Source organism: Chanodichthys erythropterus, chromosome 24 (assembly GCF_024489055.1).
Source record: "Chanodichthys erythropterus isolate Z2021 chromosome 24, ASM2448905v1, whole genome shotgun sequence".
Lineage (NCBI taxonomy): Eukaryota > Metazoa > Chordata > Actinopteri > Cypriniformes > Xenocyprididae > Chanodichthys > Chanodichthys erythropterus.
The window spans coordinates 16,100,150-16,122,734 of record NC_090244.1 but is presented as its reverse complement, the minus strand read 5'-3'; the positions used below and the strand labels follow the sequence as shown (position 1 = coordinate 16,122,734).

Here is a 22,585-nt window from a genome sequence, read left to right as displayed (position 1 = left end):
TGATTTACACAAGAAGGAGGAAGCAATGGTGTTTGAGACTCACTGTATGTCATTTCCATGTACTGAACTCTTGTACTCAACTATGCCAAGGTAAATTCAATTTTAAATTCTATGGCACCTTTAAAAGATCATTTTTGGTTTTCAACTTTTGGCCCAGTGGATCCAAAATGTACAAAATCATTATATAATTTTTGGATCATGGTTACTTCAATATAACATGCACTGTTGAATGGTTCACAATATGACTAGAAATATTTATTAAAAATGTAGTTTGACCCTCAGTTTCAAGTTCTCTTTTTCTCTGTCTCAGGGTCTGGTGTGTTGCGGCTCCGGGGAGCCAGGAGTAGATGAGCACCGCTCTTTTGTCCTGTATCACAGTAACAGCCCCCGCTGGGCCGAACAGATCAAACTGCCCATCCCTCTGGAGATGTTTCACGGCACACACTTGCGCTTCGAGCTCAGGCACTGCTCCAGTAAGACTCCGCTATGCTTCACATGCACTTTTTTCTTGAAAATTGATTTTAAGTCTACTTGTTATTCTACCTTCTGAGATGTTAGACTTTCCCATTATCGACTCATTTCACATAACTACTGTTCTCTCTGTTTATGCAGCAAAGGAAAAAGGTGAGAAGAAGCTTTTTGGCTTCTCTTTTGTCCCTCTGATGCAGGACAATGGGAGACCACTGCCTGATGGGACGCATGAGCTCATTGTCCACAAGGTACTGTGTCTCTTTGTGACTCTGTCTCTAAGTGTACGATTTTGCTATATTTTTTATGCTATATTTTAAGTTTCTCTTCAGGTTTATACTAAATCTTATAGTACACTAATTGTGGGTAGAAAAAAGGATACAGATATAGAATTATTCTCCTGATAATATTGTACCCATTATCATTAACACACATTAACATTAGCACACATTTTGCAAGGGACTTCTTTCCTAACTAATAACAAGTAACGTTATTAGTTAGGAAAGAAGTCCCTTGCAAAATGTACATCATATTTTGGGGTCCGTGGCATCAAAAAGTTTGAAAACCCAGATCTATGCCTTTGAATAGAAAAGAATTGTCTTTTTTTCTTTTCTTTTTTTTTAACAAAATCACCCCGATGGTCTCACTGTGTGTGTATGCTATGAGCGTCTGTTGTCTTTGTACTTCCTGCTCATAACAGTGTGAAGAGACAGCTGATCTTCAGGATCCTGCTCGATACCTCAAACTGCCATTTTCCAAAGCCAGTCTCCAGCCGGCCAACAACCAGACAATAAAGAACAGCAAAGAATCCTTCTGGATCCAGTCATCTCTCTGCTCCACTAAACTTACTCAGAATGGTGAGACAAAGTTCCTCCTCACAATATGCCATAAAACCTAATTTTTGAAATGATGTTATCTGGATTTAAAATTTGTGATTAAGTTAAATCTGATCTGGGATGAAGAAGAAACAATCAAGAAGAAAACCAATAAAATAGTCAAGCAAAATAGTCTATTGTAATAGAAATGAACATCTCAGTCAACTACTCCATATGATCTCAAATCTATCCCGTCCAGTCTGTTGGAAAGCAGTGATTTCAGAAATGCCATTTTTTTTTCTGTGCCATATGGCCCTGTCTCACGACCTTGATATTGTGATATATTGATCTGAGCCCTTCAGCAGGTGAATGTCATGGTAACAGTGGCAGAAAACAGAGAGGTCTGCATTTGGACCGGAGATCACAGCGGGCTGAGCCCACACCTGCCTCTGTTGACCTTGGAAGTTCGCCCAGTGTCTCTGCGGCTCTGCCGCGCCTTCGCCCAACTGCACACATATCAACGGCCATCTGGCTGTTATTTAACGAAGGCACTGAACCCAACTTAGATTCAGTTTATATTGCATCTATACTCAGCTAATCTTTAAAAAGCCTGAAGCTTGAGACTGATTCTATTCATCTTAACCTTTGAGCTATAATGTTTATAGTTTATTTTGTTTAAACTATAAACAAAACCACTTATACAAGTATTCAAGTTGAATGTCTTTATTTCTTTGTTATTCTTGCATTATCCCATCACATGTAAATGTTGGAAAGGCACCTTTAAAGGTTCATAGACCATTTGTCCAGTTGATTTGCCAGTGGTTGATTCACCAATGGTTGATATGACAATGGTTGATTCACCTATAGTTGATTTACTGCCGGTTAATTTGCCAGTGATTGATTTATTACCGTCTGATTCTCCAGTGGTTGATTCACCAATGATGACGGTTGATTCACCTTAGGGTGATTCGCCAGTGATTGATTTATTACCGGCTGATTCTCCAGTGGTTGATTCACCAATGATGACGGTTGATTCGCCTTAGGTTGATTCGCCAGTGATTGATTTATTACCGGCTGATTCTCCAGTGGTTGATTCACCAATGATGACGGTTGATTCGCCTTAGGTTGATTCGCCAGTGATTGATTTATTACCGGCTGATTCTCCAGTGGTTGATTCACCAGTGATGACGGTTGATTCACCTTAGGTTGATTTGCCAGTGATTGATTTATTACCGGTTGATTCGCTATTGGTTGATTCACCAGTGGTTGATATGACAAGGGTTGATTCACCTACAGTTGATTCGCCAGTGGTTGATTTTGTACCGGTTGATTCAGCAGTGGTTGACACCAATGGCGACAGTTGATTCACCAGTGGCTGACACCAATGCTGACAGTTGATTCACCTTAGGTTGATTTGCCAGTGATTGATTTACTACTGGTTGATTCACAAATGGTTGATATGTCAACTGTTGATTGACATAGAGTTGGCAGCCAGTGGTTGATTCAGTACTGGTTAATTCACTAGCAGTTGATTTGCCAATGGTTAATTTGCCAACATTTGATTTGCCAGCAGTTGATTCGCCAATGATGATGGTTGATTCACCAACATTTGATTCACCAGTGATTGATTCATCAACGATTGATTTGGATTTGTCAATGATTCACCACTGGTGAATAAACTGTTTTCATGTCAGCAGTTGGCGAATCAATCACTAAAGAATTAACAATTGGCAAATCAGCTGTCTGCAAATCAACTGTCAGCATATTAACCAGTGATAGATTCATCGACGATTAATTGGATTCGTCAATGGTTTATTCACTCAACAGTTGATTTGTCAGCAGGTGATTCGTCAATGATTCACCACTGCTTAATATGTTGACCAACAGTTGATTTGCCAATTGTTAATTCTTTAGTGGTTGATTTGCCAACTGCCGATATGAAAACAGGTTATTTGCCAGTGTTTTATTCAGTAGTTGTTAATTCGCTAGTGGTTGATTCTTCAACATTTGATCTGCAAATGGATTTAATGGAGCCTTGAATGTTTGATTCACTAAAGGTTGATACACTAACAGGTGATTTAGCAATTGTTGACCTTATTAATGGAACCCAGTTTAAATGGTTTATCTTCAAAAGTGCGTGTTTCTTGTGTTTTTTCAGGTGACATGTTGGACCTGCTGAAATGGAGAGTCCATCTGGACAGAATCATAGACTGCCTCTCCAAGCTCAAGGACATTGATGGCACTGAAATTGTTAAGGTATAAACCACATACAGCAACTTGTTTTTACCACTGAAACTGCAGAAATAGCATAGAATATTTTTTCCCAAAAATATTTTTTGACTCTGTAACATTTGATTATCTCTGTACAGTTTTTACAGGACACTCTGGACACATTGTTTGGGATTTTAGACGAGAGTCCCCAGCGGTATGGACTAAAGGTGTTTGACTGCCTGGTGAGTGATGTTTTGTTCAAACCTTTATGAATGTATAAAATGTAGACAATGCTTTGCTCTCAAGTTTCTAGTTTCCACAGATACTCACCATATTTTGACTGCAAACTCATACAAACTCATCCATCTCTTCCGCAAGGAGACAGTTTCTTGCTGTTAATGAGTACAAGATGCTTTCCTCATCTCTCCTCCACTGTGTTACCAGGGTTACATGCCAAATATGGCAACTCATAAAATCCATCTTAGATTTCTCTTGCTATTATCCAACTCCTGTCCTCATATCCTCTTTATTTCAGGCAGAACAAAGTACTTCTAGATCAGAAAGCACATTTAAATAAACTCTGCATGATTGAGTGTTGTTTTAGGCTGTGTGGGAAGTGTTATATACAATAACTTTACTGTTTACATGGCTTTCTAGAATGCTTGATTCTGATTGGTCAATTGACCCTTCGCAAAGACCCGCCCCCCTTGATTACTGTTGCTTTGTCCGACAAGCCGTGGCACTGTCACGCCACACGCAGTGTAAAATACATCGCAGAGCAAAGAGGACACTGACAACACGTCGACAGACAAGACAAACCAGGTTACTTATGATATTAAACAAAGTCCCAGCTTTCAAACTGTGTAGTTTTTTAAGAAATTCAAACAATAAAAACCTCACTTTGTTTGGCTCTTTAATGTGTCGTGACAGATTGCTGTAGCGCGTCAGCTCAAAAGGCTCGTAAACCGATCATCTCTTCCTACTAGTCCATTTATAGCGTCAAATAAACATGAATGAACATGAGAATCAATGTTGTTTCAAACGCGAAAAGAAGTCAATATACACAATTTTTAAGTTTAATTCCACCGAGGTTAATCTTCTAACTCCTGACTGCTTTGTCGGACAAATTGGCGCATTCGGCGTTCTGACTGGTTAGATCACTTGTCAATCAAACTCCCAGTGAAGGGTAAATTGCTGCATTCTGCGGTCCATTATAAAGATTATTGTCTATGAATTTGAGTTCCTACATAGCTGTGCTAGTTTCAAGTCTCATACCATTCCACATCCGCCTCTTTTTCACATAATAAAATATTTTAAACTGAAATCAATATTTAATATCATTAATTTGGTATTATACACCAGATAATGTGTATTAACAGTTGATTCACCAGTGGTTGATTCATCAATGATTAATACACCAGTGGTTAATAGTATGTTGATGTTTGACGCACAGACAGTCGATTCAGCAATTGGTTGATTCCTTAACTGCTGATATGAAATGGTTGATTTGCCAGGGTTTGATTCAGAAATTGTAAATTTGCTAGTGGTTGATTCGTCAGTGTTTGATCTGCCAATGGATTTAATGGATCTACCAAACGATTGATTCACCAATGGTTGATTCACCAAAGACTGGTACACTAGCAGATGATTTGGAAACTGATTCAGTAACTCAGTATTGATTCTGCTGATCAGTATTGAAAATAAACTCTGAGAGGAATTCAAATGGATTTAATTGGCGTAAATTGTGTTAATATTTTTACTAATGATAGTTTATGACCTTACTGAGGTGATGATTTGTATTTTCTCCTCAGGTTCACGTTATAAATCTGCTGCAGGACAGCAAATTCCAGCTCTTCAAGCCTGTAATGGACAACTACATCGAGAACCACTTTGCTGGTGCCCTGTCCTACAGGTAAACATTAGGGATTGGGGGGAAAAAAATGATTATTACAAATCGTGATTCTTAAGACAAACGTTTTTTTTAAATCGTAACTGATGAAAACATTTTCTTCAGCAGTAGGTATGTCCGATCGCACAGAACATTTTTCGTTCACCTGTGCTTCTTTTCCATTTTTTTTCTATGTAAACATGGATTTGATGGATGTCTTTGACTGTTGTACACACAAAATGCAGCGCAAGTTTTTAATGATGTTTATTTTGATGTTTACGTTTGATTCTGAATGAGTTTGAGGCTGTGCTTCATGGCTAACGGCTAATGCTAAACTGTTGGAGAGATTTATAAAGAATGAAGTTGTGTTTATGAATTATACAGACTGAAAGTGTTTAATAATGAAAATAGCGACGGCTCTTGTCTCCGTGAATACAGTAAGAAACGATGGTCACTTTAACCACATTTAACAGTACATTAGCAACATGCTAACGAAACATTTAGAAAGACAATTTATATATATCACTAAAAATATCATGATATCATGGATCATGTCAGTTATTATCGCTCCATCTGCCATTTTTCGTTATTGTCCTTGCTTGCTTACCTAGTCTGTTGCCCTGCACAGATTCAGACGTTCTGCCCTTGTCTAATGCCTTTCATAATGTTGGGATCATGGGCTGGCATATGCAAATATTGGGGGCGTACATATTAATGATGTTACATAACAGTCGGTGTTCTTCGGAGGTCTTTTAAACCATGCGATTTATATAAGAAGGAGGAAACAATGGAGTTTGAGACTCACTGTATGTCATTTCCATGTACTGAACTCTTGTTATTTAACTATGCTGAGGTAAATTCAATTTTTGAATCTAGGGCACCTTTAATAAGTAATCAATACCCAAAATTAATACAATTATAAATGCATAAAAAATACTTACAAGACATCACAATACATATCAAAACGGCAGCTAAATATAATTTAATATGGAATTATTTAATTAAGTTCAAATTACGGTCTATGGCAATTCCCAGCCCTAGTAAACAGGCTACACTAGTAAAAATTATGTATTCAAGAATTATATGAGTTTCGAAACACTCAAAAATGCTGGAGCTCCTGTGGTGTTCAGCTGAAATAGCATGTCATGCTTTTGAGAGAGTTGCGTTTGGTTATGTAGAAAGATGAAAGGTGTTTTATGTTTGGCTCTAGGCCTTGTATACTGTAACCGGTGGAGTTTACAGATCCTCTCAGCACAGAGAGAGATGTATGTCAAGCCCAAAGCACAGCGCAGTCTTGCTTTCATCTGTCATAATCTGTTTCATTTTACTGACAATGCAGTTTTTGTCCTGTATGTGTGGTCAGGAACGTAATACAGTGTGTGTTTGTGCTGATAGCGAATATTAAAGGGTTAGTTCACCCAAAAATGAAAATTGTCATTAATTACTCACCCTCATCTCGTTCCACATCCGTAAGACCTTCTATCATCTTCAGAACACAAATTAAGATGTTTTTGATAAGATCTGATGGCTCATTGAGGCCTCTAGTGACAGCAAGAACACTCCCTTTTTCAATGTCCAAAAAGCTACTAAAAACATATTTAGAACAGTTCATGTGACTTCGGTGGTTCAATCTTAATATTATAAAGCGACAAGAATACTTTTGTGCACAAAAAATAACAAAATAGCGACTTTATTCCACAATATCTAGTGATGGGTGATTTCAAAACACTGCTTCATGAAGCTTCGAATCTTTACAAATCTTTTGTTCCGAATCAGTGGTTCAGAGCAGCAAAATCACATGATTTCAGTAAATGAGGCTTCGTTCCGTCATAAGTGTTTTGAAACTTCAATAGTTCACGTGACTTTGGCAGTTTGATACACACTCTGAATCACTGATTCGAAACAAAAGATTCGTAAAGCTTTGAAGCTTCATGAAGCAGTGTTTTGAAATCGCCCATCACTAAATATTGTGGAATAAAGTCGCTATTTTGTTATTTTTGGCACTTAAAAGTATTCTCATCGCTTCATAACATTAAGATAGTACTGTAGTAACATTAAGCACTGTAGTCACATGAACTGTTTTAAATATTTTTTTAGTAGCTGTCAATAGAGGCCTTCCTGAGCCATCGGATCTTATCAAAAATATCTTAATTTGTGTTCTGAAGATGAAGGTCTTAAGGGTGTGGAACGACATGAGGGTGAGAAATAAATAAGATTTTTGGGTGAACTGTTTTCAGATTGCATGTCACTCAATAGGTTGATACTCCTCAAAGCTCTTCATTTGATTTTTGTTGTTCTATATCTGTCTTTTCCTCCTAATATTTTAGTTTTTCCCACTTCTGCACTCTTTTTTTTCTTCCTCAACACACACACCTTCTGCTTTCTGTCTCTCCCTCTTTCCCCCTAATGTTTACCTGTCTTTTCTGTGTGTGTGTGTGTGTGTGTGTGTGTGTGTGTGTGTGTGTGTGTGTGTGTGTGTGTGTGTGTGCGGTGTGTTCTGGCCATGCTGTCTGTCAGTAATGAGGCGTGTGGTTGTGTTGTTGTGTGTGGGCAGTGATGTAGTCTCTCTTCTGTAACACACTGAGGTGTGGAGCATCATGTCAGAGCTGAGTTGGATGTGGGCGGCTTGCAAAATACTCACTTTCACACTGTTCCCGTCACTCAGTTCCTTAATGCTGTGCAGCGTTTCTGTCCCGTGTCCTTTGTAATGCTGTTTCTTCATTATTTTATTTTGTGTATGTTAAATACATGTTTACATTTCTTAAAATGTTGTGCCTAAATTCACACATTTTAATTATTTTGCATTGTTAGAATATTTTATTTTTGTATTTATTTCATTTTATTTTGCATTAAAGTGTAACTTCATTGATTTTCAAACTGCTTTGTATTGTTACAATGTTGGTAGTCTATGTAAATGAACAATGTTTACTCATTCCCCTTGTTTCATGGACTGAAAAACTCACATTTATTTGTCAGCAAAAGTCCACTGGACTTTTGACAGCTCCAGGGCTTCAGTGAAAATTATAATACTTCTGCATTATTGTATCCCACCCACGGACAGTCGGATTGACAAAGGGTTATTAACAGAACAGTTATTGTAAGGGTATGTTTATCACTAAAAACTGTATCGTATTATGTCTACTCTAAAAATTGAACACTGTGACAACAGCTTTCTTACCTGTACACGATGGCGCTGTACATGATCGGAACTGATGGAACGGCAGTTTTTCCCCTTCGTTTGGCCTAAAATACTGCGTTCGTGGTCCAGTTTGAAATGTTGACTACAAACGCAGAGGTGTTTCGGAATTTCTGTCTTCTCTCTGCATTTACGATTCTTTGCAGTTTTTAGCCACTGCCTACAACATGCTGCATTCTTCACAAGAAACTGAAACTAACTCACTTACACTTTAATCTTTGAATTATTGCACCTGGAAAAGATACAAGTTGACAGCATTGTAAAGTTTGCTAAGAAGTATTTCCTACTAAAGCAAGGCGGTATTTGACTATTCAAGGCGTATTCATAGCAGACTGGTGGGAGTGGCTTTGGACAGCAACATGCCCAGTGCATTATGGGTGTTCAAGCTTTCCAGCCGATTTGGCAAAAGGAAAGACAACAACCTTTTTTTCTCTGTTTTTCTCTATTGGTAGAACCAATTTCATTTTTTTTTTTTTTTTTTTTTTTTTGCCTTTTTTACTGCACAGACAGCCAAGTTTTATTGAAAGCCCATTTAGCCAGTGAAGTACCTTTTTAAGTGTGTTTACATTATTTTTTTTTTTTTATTTTGTTTTGCATTGTGTGTAAGTGCATATTTACATTTCTTATAATGTTGTTATGCCTAAATTCACACTTATTTTATTTTGCATTGTATGCATTAGGTGTATATTTACATGTATTACAATTTTGACATTTTTTTATTTTTTTTATTTTATTTTGTTGTGCATATTAAGTGTATGTTTACATTACTTTTTTTTCTTTCTTTTTTCTTTTTTTTTTTGGCATTGTGTGCATTAGGCATATGTTTAACTATTATATTTCAAAAGAGCCAGGAAAATCCCACTTGATATGTTCCCTATAGATTTCAGACAGCGTTTTTTTTTTTTTTTTTTTTTCAGTTTAATGTTTTGTGCTTTGTAACCACACTCACACAGACACATCTTCACACTGCACTGTCTCTCCCAGCATGCTCAAAGACACACTAAGGTTAATCTGCAGTCAGGATGGATGCTGTGGTGATGTGGGTCTGTTTGTCTCAGGGTAGTGAAAAACAGAGCTGCTGGGTTCAAACTGCGTGTCAGTATTCCTGAAGTATCTGAAGTAAATGTAGCTGATGCTGCCAGGGCATTTACTGCTGTTATCTCTAGTGAATAAACAGTCGAGGTCACATAATAGTATTCACACTTGCAAAACAAAGTAGTGTGAAATAAGAGGTGCGTCATTTATGGCACAATCTAGGTGTAGAAATTTGCTAATGAATTGAATCTGATCTAACATAACATATTTGAATCGATGGAACAAAGCAAACTGAACTGAGCTTACCTTAATCAAACACAACTAAATCAAAGTGTATTGATTCTATGTGAACAAAGCTGAATTAAATGAATTAAACTGAACTCATATCACATTGAATCTGACTGAACAAAACAGAACACAACTGAATCGAATCTAACTGAACAGATTTGAATTGAACAGGTTGAACTAAACAGAAACAAGTTGAACTGAACTGAACCTAGATTAAATTAATCAAGCAAAAATAAACTGGATCAGATCTTTCTGAACAAAACTGAATTGAATCAAACAGAACAGAACAGAAAGCTGAACTGAACTAAACCATTTCAAATAAATGAATCTGAACAAAAATGAACTGAACAAAATTGAATCTAATCAAACTGAACTGAAGGCTGTGTAGTTCAGCCAATAGATTAATATTAACAGTCAGGTCTTGGTGAATATAAATATGGTAAATAATATATAAAATGATACATTTCTTGATTGCTTTTGATATGGTTGGACTATTTTCAAGGCAGTTGATTTTATCACAATCACAACATGAGGTGTTACAGTGCGTTTAATTAAGATCTAATTGGATTTTAAGAGAAATCTTTAGGGGGGATGAGAGCTGGTTACACTGTGGTTGACATTAATTGTAATCCCATGCTGGGAATGTTAACATTTTCCTCCTTATGGCCAAATTACTCCCTCGGGCTTCCAAAATCAACAAGAGGCTCATAAAAGGACAAGAGGCTCATTATTTTTTTTCCCCATTTGTAATTAATCATCTTACTTTAAAAATTAATGTTGCATTAAGCAAACAGAAAAGTTTAACCAAAAGGAAATTATCCTCACTATTATTTCTTCAAGTATTCCTTCCAGGTTTTCCAATATTTTAACCTACTGTAGATGCCGTCCACAGACTGTGAATATATGTACACCTTGTAGATGTAGATCTTGATGGATTGGGCCCTAAGGACGTTTTAATGATTTTAATGGGTTTTGACTGGCCAATAAAATGAAGTCTATTTACAAAGCTTCCTGGCAGCTGCATCAAGTATTCATGAAGACCTGTGCACTTTAACTCCTCTGATTCATTGTCACAATCACTCAAACATCTCAGACGTGTCATTGCCTGAGTGGTTAAGACTTCTCATTGGATACACTGGCCCGTTAAGGACATTTTATTGATCTTGGAACAGCATTCAAGCTGTCTGAGCCCTCTGATTCTGGGGGTCAGTTCATAAACTTTACAAAACCTGTTAGGCGCATGGACAAATTTAAAGGTGCCCTAGAATTAAAAATTGAATTTACCTTGGCATAGTTGAATAACAAGAGTTCAGTACATGGAAATGACATACATTGAGTCTCAAACACCATTGTTTCCTCCTTCTTATATAAATCTCATTTGTTTAAAAGACCTCCGAAGGACAGGTGAATCTCAACATAACACCGACTGTTACGTAACATTCGGGATCATTAATATGTATGACCCCAATATTTGCATATGCCAGCCCATGTTCAAGGCATTAGACAAGGAAAGGCAGTATTAACGTCTGGATCTGTGCACAGCTGAATCATCAGACTAGGTAAGCAAGCAAGAACAATAGCGAAAAATGGCAGATGAAGCAATAATAACTGACATGATCCATGATTACATGATATTTTTAGTGATATTTGTAAATTGTCTTTCTAAAAAATACCATACTTACACGATTAGACATGCTGCATGACGAACACTTTGTAAAGATCCATTTTGAGGGTTATATTAGCTGTGTGAACTTTGTTTATGTTCTGTTTTATAGTCGAGAGCTCAGGGGCGGGGAGCGCAAGCATTTAAAGGGGCCGCAGCCTGAATCGGCGCATATTTAATGATGCCTCAAAATAGGCAGTTAAAATAATGAATAAAAAAAAATCTATGGGTTATTTTGAGCTGAAACTTCACAGACACATTCAGGGGACACCTTAGACTTATATTACATCTTTTGAAAACACGTTCTACGGCACCTTTAAAGATATAAAGCATATGTCAGATTTGCTTCACATACCTGATTAGGAATCTTGGAATAACATCTACCAGTCAGATGTTAGGAATACTTATAATTTGGGGTTCAAGGATGGACAACTTACTTATCAAGGTTATTATTGTTGATGAAAATACAATAATAATATTATGAAGACAAAAACTAGCAGTGGTAAAAAAAAAGAAAAAGTGTTAAACTCAAACTTAAAACTATACTAACAATTGAGCAGCAAATTAGAGATTTCTGAAGGATCATGTGACACTGAAGACTGGAGTAATGATGCTGAATTTTTGCATCACAGGAATAAATTAAAGTTTAAAATATATTCAAATAGAAAACAGCTATTTTAAATTATATTTAACAATATTACTGTTTTTACTGTATTTTTAATCAAATAAATTCAGCCTCGGTGAGCAGAAGAGACATCTGTCAAAAACATTAACAAATATAGTTGCAAGCAGCGATACGGGGCATAGCCCCTGAAGGGATTGTAGCCCTGTGTGGAGCAGGAAGAGCAAAAACAGCAGAAATTGAACATATATGAAAAACAGCTGGTTCAGGAGTACAGGTGAGAATGAACTCAAAATGAGCAGAAGTTCAGATGAGAACGAACACAGAATGAAAATAAAGATTAGTACAACGCTTACCTGGATAATAAAGGAATTGAATGACATAACATTACACACAATTTTATAAAGTTGCCTGACACAGGATTCGAACCCACAGTCTCTGGGTCAAGAGCCTGAAACTCATCTTGTTGCACCACTGGGAAGATTATTCACCCAGATGCCAAAATTTCATATTTCAAGTGAGAATGAACTCAAAAGTAACATAAGTTCAGATGTGAATGAACACAGAATGAACAAAGACAGACTTACTTCTAATCCTAGAGGACGAAAGTCTAGAACAATACGTATTGAGATAATAAAGGAATTGAAATGACACAACATTACACACAATTTTATGAAGTTGTCCCACACAGGACTCAAACCTACAGTCTTTTGGTCAGGCGCCTGTCATTTATCTTGTTGCACCCCTGGGAAGACTTTCATAGTTCAAGTGAAAATCAATTCAAAATGAAGATTTTTTGTAGAAATGCACCACATGTTATACAGTATTTTGCCAGTTTCTCCACATGGGTAAATTACAATCGAGAAATCGTGAAAGCCCTAAACGTGAGCATGCAAACATTTTTTCTTCTCCCTGCAGATGTCATTTCAGAGGCTGAGCACTGCCTATGAATAATTTGTGATATTATGCATGTTCCCTGCAGGACAAACACAAATTTACAACATTCAAACATAAACAGCCAAATTTAACAAACATATTTTACTTGCTCCTGATCTCTAATATTCACGGCTTGTGTCTGCAGGGATCTGATCCGTGTGTTGAAATGGTATGTGGATCGTATCATTGATGCCGAGCACCAGGAACAGATCCAGCAGGTTTTGAAGGTGAGAACGCTAACATACGCTTCATTCAAGATGGATGTCACAGTACAGTATGCATGCAAATCTATGAGGAAATGTATCCTATCTCTCTCTCTGTCGGTCTGTCATTTTGAAATAACCCTCACCCCCTGCTGTTTCTCTATCCTGATCTTAAGCTTCCTCTCCAGCAGTTATGAATACCCATGATGCATCTGTTGTACCTCTCCATCCTCTCTCACCCACAGGAACTTCTTTTCTTACCCATCATGCAATTAAGCTACAAACATTCAGTCTTTTCTTTCTTTCTTCTTTCGCCCGTTCTGCTTTTATGATCCACCGTGGGACCACCAGGCACATTCTCCAAATGCATGCATGCTCATTTACACCCTTCAAAGGTGTTACTTAAAAGCAATTCCCACTTTTTTAACCTTGACCTCTTACCTTCTTTGGATTCAATGCGTTCCAGTCATCTTTTGGTATTTTTGCTCTTTCTGATTGAAATGGTTAAAAGCAGAATATGACCTTCACACAGTGTCTACAGATTTATGTATTTATTTTCAAAAAGTCATAATTGATTGATAGTTTATACTTTTTAGCAAGTAAAAGGCCTTTTAGTATAATTGTAAAAACGTCCACTTTCAGGTCGAGGTTCACGTGTCTTTACTGTGAAATCTTTCCTGATTTTTGTAAAGTAAACTTATATAAAAATAAGAATAACTTTCATATTGTTAGTATTATTTCAAGATGAACACTTGCTGGGCTGAAAAATCATGTTAAAATGTGAGTATCAAATATGATCCATCAGGCTTTGAGGATTTATTTGTTCATCTCTCAATCATCATCATTGTAAATTTAAATATTATTTTATTAAGACATTATTATTGGGAGATATAGAGTGAAAACTGATATTTATATGCATTTTTTGTAAGTAGTCTGCTATAGTGCTATAAAAATCTTATTGATTTACATTAAAAGCTTTTTTTTAAAATCAGATTGGGCTGAATAAAATTGATGTGTATGTTCCTCCCCAAGTATGAGCTCCATATTCTCACTTTTTGAGACTATATGAGCCATAAAAGCCTGATGTATCAAATATGATACTTAACAAAAAAAGACATGCAAAGTCTTTTCTTTATATTCTTTTATATTTTGTCTAAAGGTTCAATAAACTATTTAGACTATTTCATACGTCAGGCTTTACAGGGTTAAATATTTTTAAATATGTTTTGGATTTTTATTTAGGATGTTTTTGAATGTGATTAAATATTAATTTCAATAACAGATGTTTGATGTCTGACAGGCGTCAGAGTACTTGTTTAAGTACATTGTGCAGTCACGGCGTCTGTACGCGGCGGCCACCGGAGGCCAGAACGAGGAGGAATTCCGCTGCTCTGTCCATGAGCTCTTCAAATCCATCCACCTGTTCCTGTCTCATGAGAGTAAGGGCATCAGTCCCATCACACACACACAGGTGAGACACACACCTACACTGGGTTCAATTTCACATACTTCTTTTACAAAAAGTATGTACTTCTATTGTAACCATGTAGTAAGCTGGGATTAAGCTGGGACAACTATTTGTAAATTGTGAGAATTTCAATTTTAACCATGGTTCTGGGACGTGTGAGGAGTCGCCTGTCAATTGCGTCATACCCGCGTTACCCTCGGTTTCCGGTTTTATTTTGTAGAAACCATGGAAACACTAAAGACGCTTTAATATATTACATGTTTTAATAGACAAGGGAACAACTGTTTTGATATATTTATAGATTGAAAACGAATTGTTGTTATAGCTCAACATGTTTAGTCTTATTGTTTAAATCTAATTTTCTTGATTTTTTGCGAGTACCATGCTTTACCATGCCTGAGAAAAACACTATTTTGTGAAGTAGCTAACATAGCATAATCAGATGCAGCTTTATTTTTAGTAACAGTAATACAGAATTTTCTTCATCATACAATACGTTTTATAATGAATTGTATCTATCAACACAAGCCATCCAGCATTTAATATGATATTCTTAAATCGATCTATCTTACTGCATTGTGTAACAGTGTCTCACAGCAGCCGCCGAGTGAACGCACAGAGTAACGTTATAACACCATTTTAAACACACTCAAATGTATCTAATATGATAAACAGAGCTGCATTACCTCATACTCATGACCAGAATAGCGGAAGCAGTGCCGGCGACTGTGTCATAATAAAAGTTCTGCTGCTCGTAAGGCGTGTGTTGATCAATCGCTCCAGCGTCCTCGTTCAGCTCCCACAACACTCGGTCCTGCTCTGCTTCATACTACAGTAACGTTAATAATCACATCCATGAACATTATTTCTTCCCGAGTCCTATCCCTATTCTTTTGCATCGTCCGTTGAGGTGGAGACCACATGTCCCAAGATTCCATTCTAAAACTTGCCGTCATCAAGCTACACCTTTGTTTTGAATAGGCCTCTAGCGACCTCTAGAGGACAAAATTATTACATACTGCACCTTAAATTGAATTTTCCATAGCAGCGCTAAAACAACGTCCTTAGTTTACAAAAGTCCCTTTCAATTTAAAAGTCTCTTGCGACTGACTCACTCGTAAATTTTGCCGCCATCTAATGGCGTATTAATGTAACTTTCACTCAATCCATATTACGCACTAATGGAGCCTTTCTCAATACCAAATACAATTTATATAAAATAATATTTATTGAACAACAATATTTAAATTAACAATAAAATCCATTATAAATGACAATAGGAAATAAACACAATTGTACAGTTCAGTCAAACGTACCAAAGCAGTGCTCTACTGGATTAAATATAGCCTTAATATTAAATTCGATTTGCTCAGGAACAAGTAATAGATTAATGAGACCATAGATTGCCCGTTATACTACTTTAAGATATACTATAAAAGCCAGCAGCAAATCCCAGAAGAACTGGCAGAGATGAAGCTGTTCTCAGCGGGTACATGAGCACCGAATGGCCGCTGACGCCTGGAGCTCGCATTACCGAAAACGTCTAAACAAATTGTAAAATATGTGCTATTATTATAAACAAGTCACATATTTCAGGTCTGAACAACTACATTCTTGCCTAAAAACACTTAAATCTACAGTTCGTGGTACAAAAACTGTAGTACTCAGTAAAAATACAGTGGATTTGCTCGGCCGCCATGACAGTCGCTTCAAGTGGAGTGATACAAACGGTGAAAAGGTAAGAATCACTTAAATATCGCACGGCTATCAGCCAGTCAGATTCGAGAACCATATGTGTGTATATATATATATATATATATATATATATATATATATATATATATATATATATATATATATATATATATATATATAAAAATAAATGTATCTATAGTAATGCCATTTCCTATAACTACTCAATTATAGTGAAACAAGTATGCATGCTAGGAAGACACAAGTTATCAGTGTTTGAGTTCAGTACTTCTTTTCCAGCCCCACCCACATTTGTTCTGCTAGCATAGCAGCATTCAAAGCTCAGTCAGCCCATGGAGAGTTAAGCCAGCCTTGATATACACAAACAGAGACGCATGCTGTGCGCGCTAAAAGCCTGCCACACACTGTCACGGCCCGCAAGCTCAGAGTCAGCTGAGCCATGTGTGTCCGCCGGGCAGAGAGACCCGCTCCCGTTCTTTCCGAGATTCGTTTCGTTCCGACGAGCGTTAAAAGCAGCACAGTGGGGACGCGCGCACACATTCGCACATTCACTCACACTGAACTCGCACACAGGTCTGTTCTTGTTATGGCAGCCCAGCAGGAGAGCAGATTTCAATTAACACAGCCAAGAAAACAAAGCGTCTTTGGACACCGCGGCATAATCCAAAGCACATGCAGGCGACTGGATCTGTGCCAGATTCGTGTCGCCACAATATTTGTCTGTGTGTGCATAAGTGCCTTTGCTTACATCTGTTGTTTGACGTCCCCTACCGCACCAGAGGAACATTTTCCCACTAAATCAATGTGCAAAATGTGTTTGGAGAAAGATGATAGCAGTTGTATTACAGTGACACAAATGCACAAAACACATTTTATTAAAGTCGGCATAAAACGGAAGTTGCGATAGTCTTTTTCCCCCAATTGTGATGTATGTTTGGGTGAAACTGCTTCTTGAAAAAGAAAAAATGTTGGGCGGGACTTGATTTTGTCTATTGGGAATTGATTGGATGGTTGTGGTTTGCTATTGGTCGATCTCATTTGAGTGACGAGTTGATCCCCCCTCTCGCCAGTAGATGTCGCTGCAAGAGGGAGGGGAAGTTATTTTGATTAAAGATCATGAGGGTGCATGAAGTTTTAAAGGAACACTCCACTTTTTTTGAAAATAGGCTCATTTTCCAACTCCCCTAGAGTTAAACAGTTGAGTTTTACCGTTTTCGAATCCATTCAGCCGATCTCCGGTTCTGGCGGTACCACTTTTAGCATAGCTTAGCATAGTTCATTGAATCTGATTAGACCGTTAGCATCGCGCTTAAAAATTACCAAAGAGTTTTGATATTTTTCCTATTTAAAACTTGACTCTTCTGTAGTTAAATCGTGTACTAAGACCGACGGAAAATAAACAGTTGTGATTTTCTAGGCTGATATGGCTAGGAACTATACTCTCTTTCCGGCGTAATAATCAAGGAACTTTGCTGCCGTTCCATGGCTGCAGCAGTGCAATGATATTACGCAGCGCCCGTGAGCCCCTGCTTGCACAGGGAACGTGCATTGCAACCATGGAGACGTTTGTGAGAGACGCTGTGTAATATCATTGCACTGCTGCAGCCATGGAACGGCAGCAAAGTTCCTTGATTATTACGCCGGAAAGAGAGTATAGTTCCTAGCCATATCAGCCTACAAAATCGCAACTTTTCATTTTCCGTCGGTCTTAGTACACGATTTAACTACAGAAGAGTCAAGTTTTAAATAGGAAAAATATCAAAACTCTTTGGTGATTTTTAAGCGCGATGCTAACGGTCTAATCAGATTCAATGAACTATGCTAAGCTATGCTAAAAGTGGTACCGCCAGAACCGGAGATCGACTGAATGAATTTGAAAATGGTAAAACTCAACTGTTTAACTCTAGGGGAGTTGGAAAATGAGCCTATTTTTAAAAAAACTGGAGTGTTCCTTTAAATAAATATTAATAAAAATATTAATGTGCACAGATAAATAGTTTATCGTAAATACTGCAATATTCCATAAACAATCAAGATTGGTCTATTTTGATTTCATGGTGACTTTACACCTTATCTCTTGGGTACTCTTCACTGTTTTTTTTTTTTTTTTGTTTGTTTGTTTCCTATTTTAAACAAACACTTAGAGGCATGTTTATTGGCATTTTCTCAGGCCGTGTTCCTGAGATCGTTCCCGACTGTGTGCTGTGAGCTGCTAAAGATCTTCAGCATGAGAGAGGTGGCAAATCTGGCCCGCGACACGCTGAGCAGCCTGCCCGCCCTCACGCACAATGACTGCCCCCTACAGGCCGTCAAACTGCAGTGCATGGCCAAGACCGTGGAGAGTCCACTTTACATCAACCCGGGTAAATGATCACTTGCAGTTTTCTGTTTTAAAGCATTTTAAAATGTAAAATTATTGCTGAAAACACCATAAAATCAAGTTTAGGTCCTTTAGAGGCCATCTAAATGCTAGTGTACTTTGCATCTATGGTGTTTAACCCTGTAAAGCCTGAAATATGATTTTTTAATTTTTTTTTTTATGGAACAGTTTATTGAACCTTTTGACAAAATGGAAATATATATAAATATGTGGTAGATTGTGTACAACAGCTTTTTTTTTCCAGCAAAGTTTAGAGTCCTTAGATGCTTGAATCTTATTTATGTGTGTTTGTGTGTTGTCAGAGTCGAGGTGTGTGTTGTTACCTGTAGTTCTGCGTCTGCTGCACACACACCTGCAGGAGCAGAGGGAGCTGGTTCTGTGTGCCAACATCCTCACCAGCATGCTGACGCTCAACATGCCCTCTACGGTCAGACTCGCACTAAAATTGTATTTCCTTACTGTTCAGTTCACTCTCATTTCTGTTTATTAGTTAGTTTCTAGCTCTTGTCCTTTTTTAATTTCTGGTTTTCCCCTTTAGAATTGCTGGTGAGATTTGGTACTTATTTTAGTTGCTGATTTTATATGGAGAAAATATAAAAATTATATAATGTGTTCAAATATAAAGCTTATTAAAATTAATCTGAACATTTGAATTAGTTATCTAAATATTTAAAATTTCTACAATATAGTAACAATTTTTAACCTAAAACAGATGTTTATTTAATGATCTACCACAATAATATAATGTGACTTTTCAGATTTTATACACACACACATATATATATATATAAATTTTTTTTTTTTACTTTTTTTTTATATTGTACAATGAATGCAATAAACATTTAAATCAATTGACAGTTCTAGTAAAATTATTAAATAAATATATAATATCCCATAATTAATTTAAATGTATATATTTATATATGTTTAGAATTTGAGTTTTGAGATAAATTGAGTTTCCCATTTGATTGGCTGGTTAGATTTCGTACAGGATTTTTTTTTTTTAAATGACATTGAATTTATTCAATTTAAGTCTTATTCCTTCATATAAAAATTATAATTAATTAATTATCTAACTTTGATTTTGATTCCTCAAACTTTTTTTTTAACCTGAAACTGATGTTTATTCATTGATTTACTCTACTAACACGGCAAAATAATGGAACTTTTGTTAGTAAACATTGATATATTGTGATGAATTGTAATTGTAATTGTAATTGTAATCATATTACAAAATTAACGCAAAATGTAAATATTTAAATCATCTGACAGCCATAAAAATATTATTTTAAAAAATGTAAATGAAAAATGTAATATCATATAATTAATGTTTATTTATTTTTTTTATATATTTTAAAAATAAATGTTTATTAATAAAATAAAATAAAATAAAATAAAATAAAATAAAATAAAATAAAATAGAATAAAATAAAATAAAATAAAATAAAATAAAATAAAATAAAATAAAATAAAATAAAATAAAATAAAATAAAATAAAATAATCATTCTCTCTGTAGGAGTGTGGAGTGTCCGAGGAGGTGAATCTGGTCATGGAGAGTCTGTCTGGAGTCTTACTTAGAACTATACTGGAAGTGACCAACCGGCCTCAGCCTGCTGCCTCCTCTCTGCGCCTGCAGTACCAGGATGTTACAGTGCGTCTGACCTTTTCTAATGACCTTTTATGTTTACTTCAGGGGAAGTATTTCAGCATATTGAATAACACTCAGATGTGTTTGTTTTAGGGTGAATTTGTTGCGTGTTTGCTCGCGCTGCTGCGGCAGCTAAAAGATAAAGAATACCAACAGCTTCTCAGCAGATTTCCCACTAAAGATGAACTAACGGTAAATTCATTTATAAACATTACCAGAGCGCAGTGCAGCTGTTTAACCAGCCTACTCTGCTGCGATAATAGTCTAACTGTACGATCTCTTACACTGGTTTCCCAGAGTTTCCTCCTGCAGTTATTCACCGTCTTCAGAATACTTATCCGACAGGATATGTTTCCAAAAGACTGGACTGTCATGCGACTGGTCGCTAATAAGTAAGGGCTTGTTTCGTATGTAATCTCATTCAACCATAGAAATGTTTTATTGCTTGACATTTCTGTTTGTTTGTGTTTAGCGTCATTATTACCACCATTTTGTATCTCTCTGATACTCTGCGCAACAACTTCCTCAATGAGAAATTCGACTTCAAGGTAAGATTTTCCATTTTATGGATTCAGTAAGATTTTAAAAAAATAAATGAATACTTAAAGACATAAAGACATGTTACAAAAGCTTTCTATTTCAAATAAATGCTGTTCTTTCTGTTCAGCAAAGAAATATTTATCATGGTTTCCACAAAAATATGAAGCAGCACAACTGTTTTCAACATTGATAATAATAATAAATGTTTCTTGAGCATCAAATCATCATATTAGAATGATTTCTGAAGGATCATGTGACACTGAAGACTGGAGTAATGATGCTGAAAATGTAGCTTTGCATCACAGGAATAAATTACTTTGTGAAATATATTAACATAAAACATTTATTTTAAATTTTAATAATAATAATAATAATAATAATAATATATATATATATATAGATAGATAGATAGATAGATAGATAGATAGATAGATAGATAGATATATTATATATATATATATATATTTGTCTGTTTGTATAATAAAAAAAAAAGTGTAATAATATTTCACAATATTACTGTGTTGATAAAAAAAATGCAGCATAAAAGAACATAAGAGACTTCTTTCAAAAACATTAAAAAATTAACAAACCCAAACGTTAGTGTCACCTGACACGTTTCCCTGGAAATCGAACCCATGACCAGCAAAAGTTCTCAAATCTAATATTACTACAGTGAATATAATGAAATCTGTGAAACATCTGCACATAATCTTCAATGCAGTTGTTAAATACTACAGATTATTAATTAATTTTCTGCTCTCAAGAGTACTGAAATATCAGAGAAAAAATTTGCATATACTATATAAAATGATTGCCTGTTGCTTTAAATATTTAATTAATTATGTTAATATATTCAGAAATCTGTGGTACACTGTATATGTGTGAAAGCAGTATATCTAAAAGCCACGATCTCACATCTACACTCTATAAAAATATATGATCAAGTAACCTACTTCTGACATCTAAATGAAATAAAATATTTAATATAACAGAATCAACCTGAATTCAGTAGGTCACATGAGGATTTTTTTTTTTTTTTTTTTTTTTTTTTGAAGGTCAGATAAAGTAGAAATATTTCCTTAGGCTAACAACTACACATTGCAGTGTAGTTCTTTACAGTATGACATCAAAAATTACTGCATAGGAGAATTCTCTTTTTTCCTCTCCTGGTGCATCCTGGGAACATGATAAACGTGTGCCTGCAATGCAGATAATCATAGTCAGCGCTTTAATTAGCTGTCTTTTTATCTGTAGGTATGGGAGTCCTATTTTTATCTCTGTATAATATTCATCAACCAGCCTTGCCTCCAACTGGAAATGTTCCCGCCCTCTAAGAGGAAAAAAGTCCTGGAGAAGTGAGACCCCTTCCTGTTCTTTTCCTTTATGTGATCAGAATCCTACAGAGAATGAGATTGAAAGATTTTACGGTGTAAAACAACACATTCTGTGTAATGAGATGCTATTACTAGCAGCTGGTTTAGGGATTTATTGTATATTGGCTCATTTGTTT

The 22,585-nt window shown here is 36.1% G+C and overlaps 1 protein-coding gene across 1 annotated transcript in view; it reads left to right on the top strand.

Moving 5' to 3' along the window:
- dock4 (dedicator of cytokinesis 4) overlaps positions 1–22,585 on the top strand; it is a 76,331-nt gene that overhangs the window by 32,683 nt on the left and 21,063 nt on the right. The window contains exons 16-30 of the mRNA XM_067379305.1: positions 311–473; positions 613–719; positions 1,169–1,325; positions 3,442–3,539; positions 3,653–3,736; positions 5,306–5,406; positions 13,268–13,349; positions 14,626–14,796; positions 18,677–18,869; positions 19,189–19,313; positions 20,404–20,538; positions 20,629–20,727; positions 20,833–20,927; positions 21,008–21,083; positions 22,330–22,430. Coding sequence (XP_067235406.1) covers positions 311–473; positions 613–719; positions 1,169–1,325; positions 3,442–3,539; positions 3,653–3,736; positions 5,306–5,406; positions 13,268–13,349; positions 14,626–14,796; positions 18,677–18,869; positions 19,189–19,313; positions 20,404–20,538; positions 20,629–20,727; positions 20,833–20,927; positions 21,008–21,083; positions 22,330–22,430 — 1,787 coding nt within the window. The remainder of the gene's footprint in view (positions 1–310; positions 474–612; positions 720–1,168; positions 1,326–3,441; positions 3,540–3,652; positions 3,737–5,305; positions 5,407–13,267; positions 13,350–14,625; positions 14,797–18,676; positions 18,870–19,188; positions 19,314–20,403; positions 20,539–20,628; positions 20,728–20,832; positions 20,928–21,007; positions 21,084–22,329; positions 22,431–22,585) is intronic.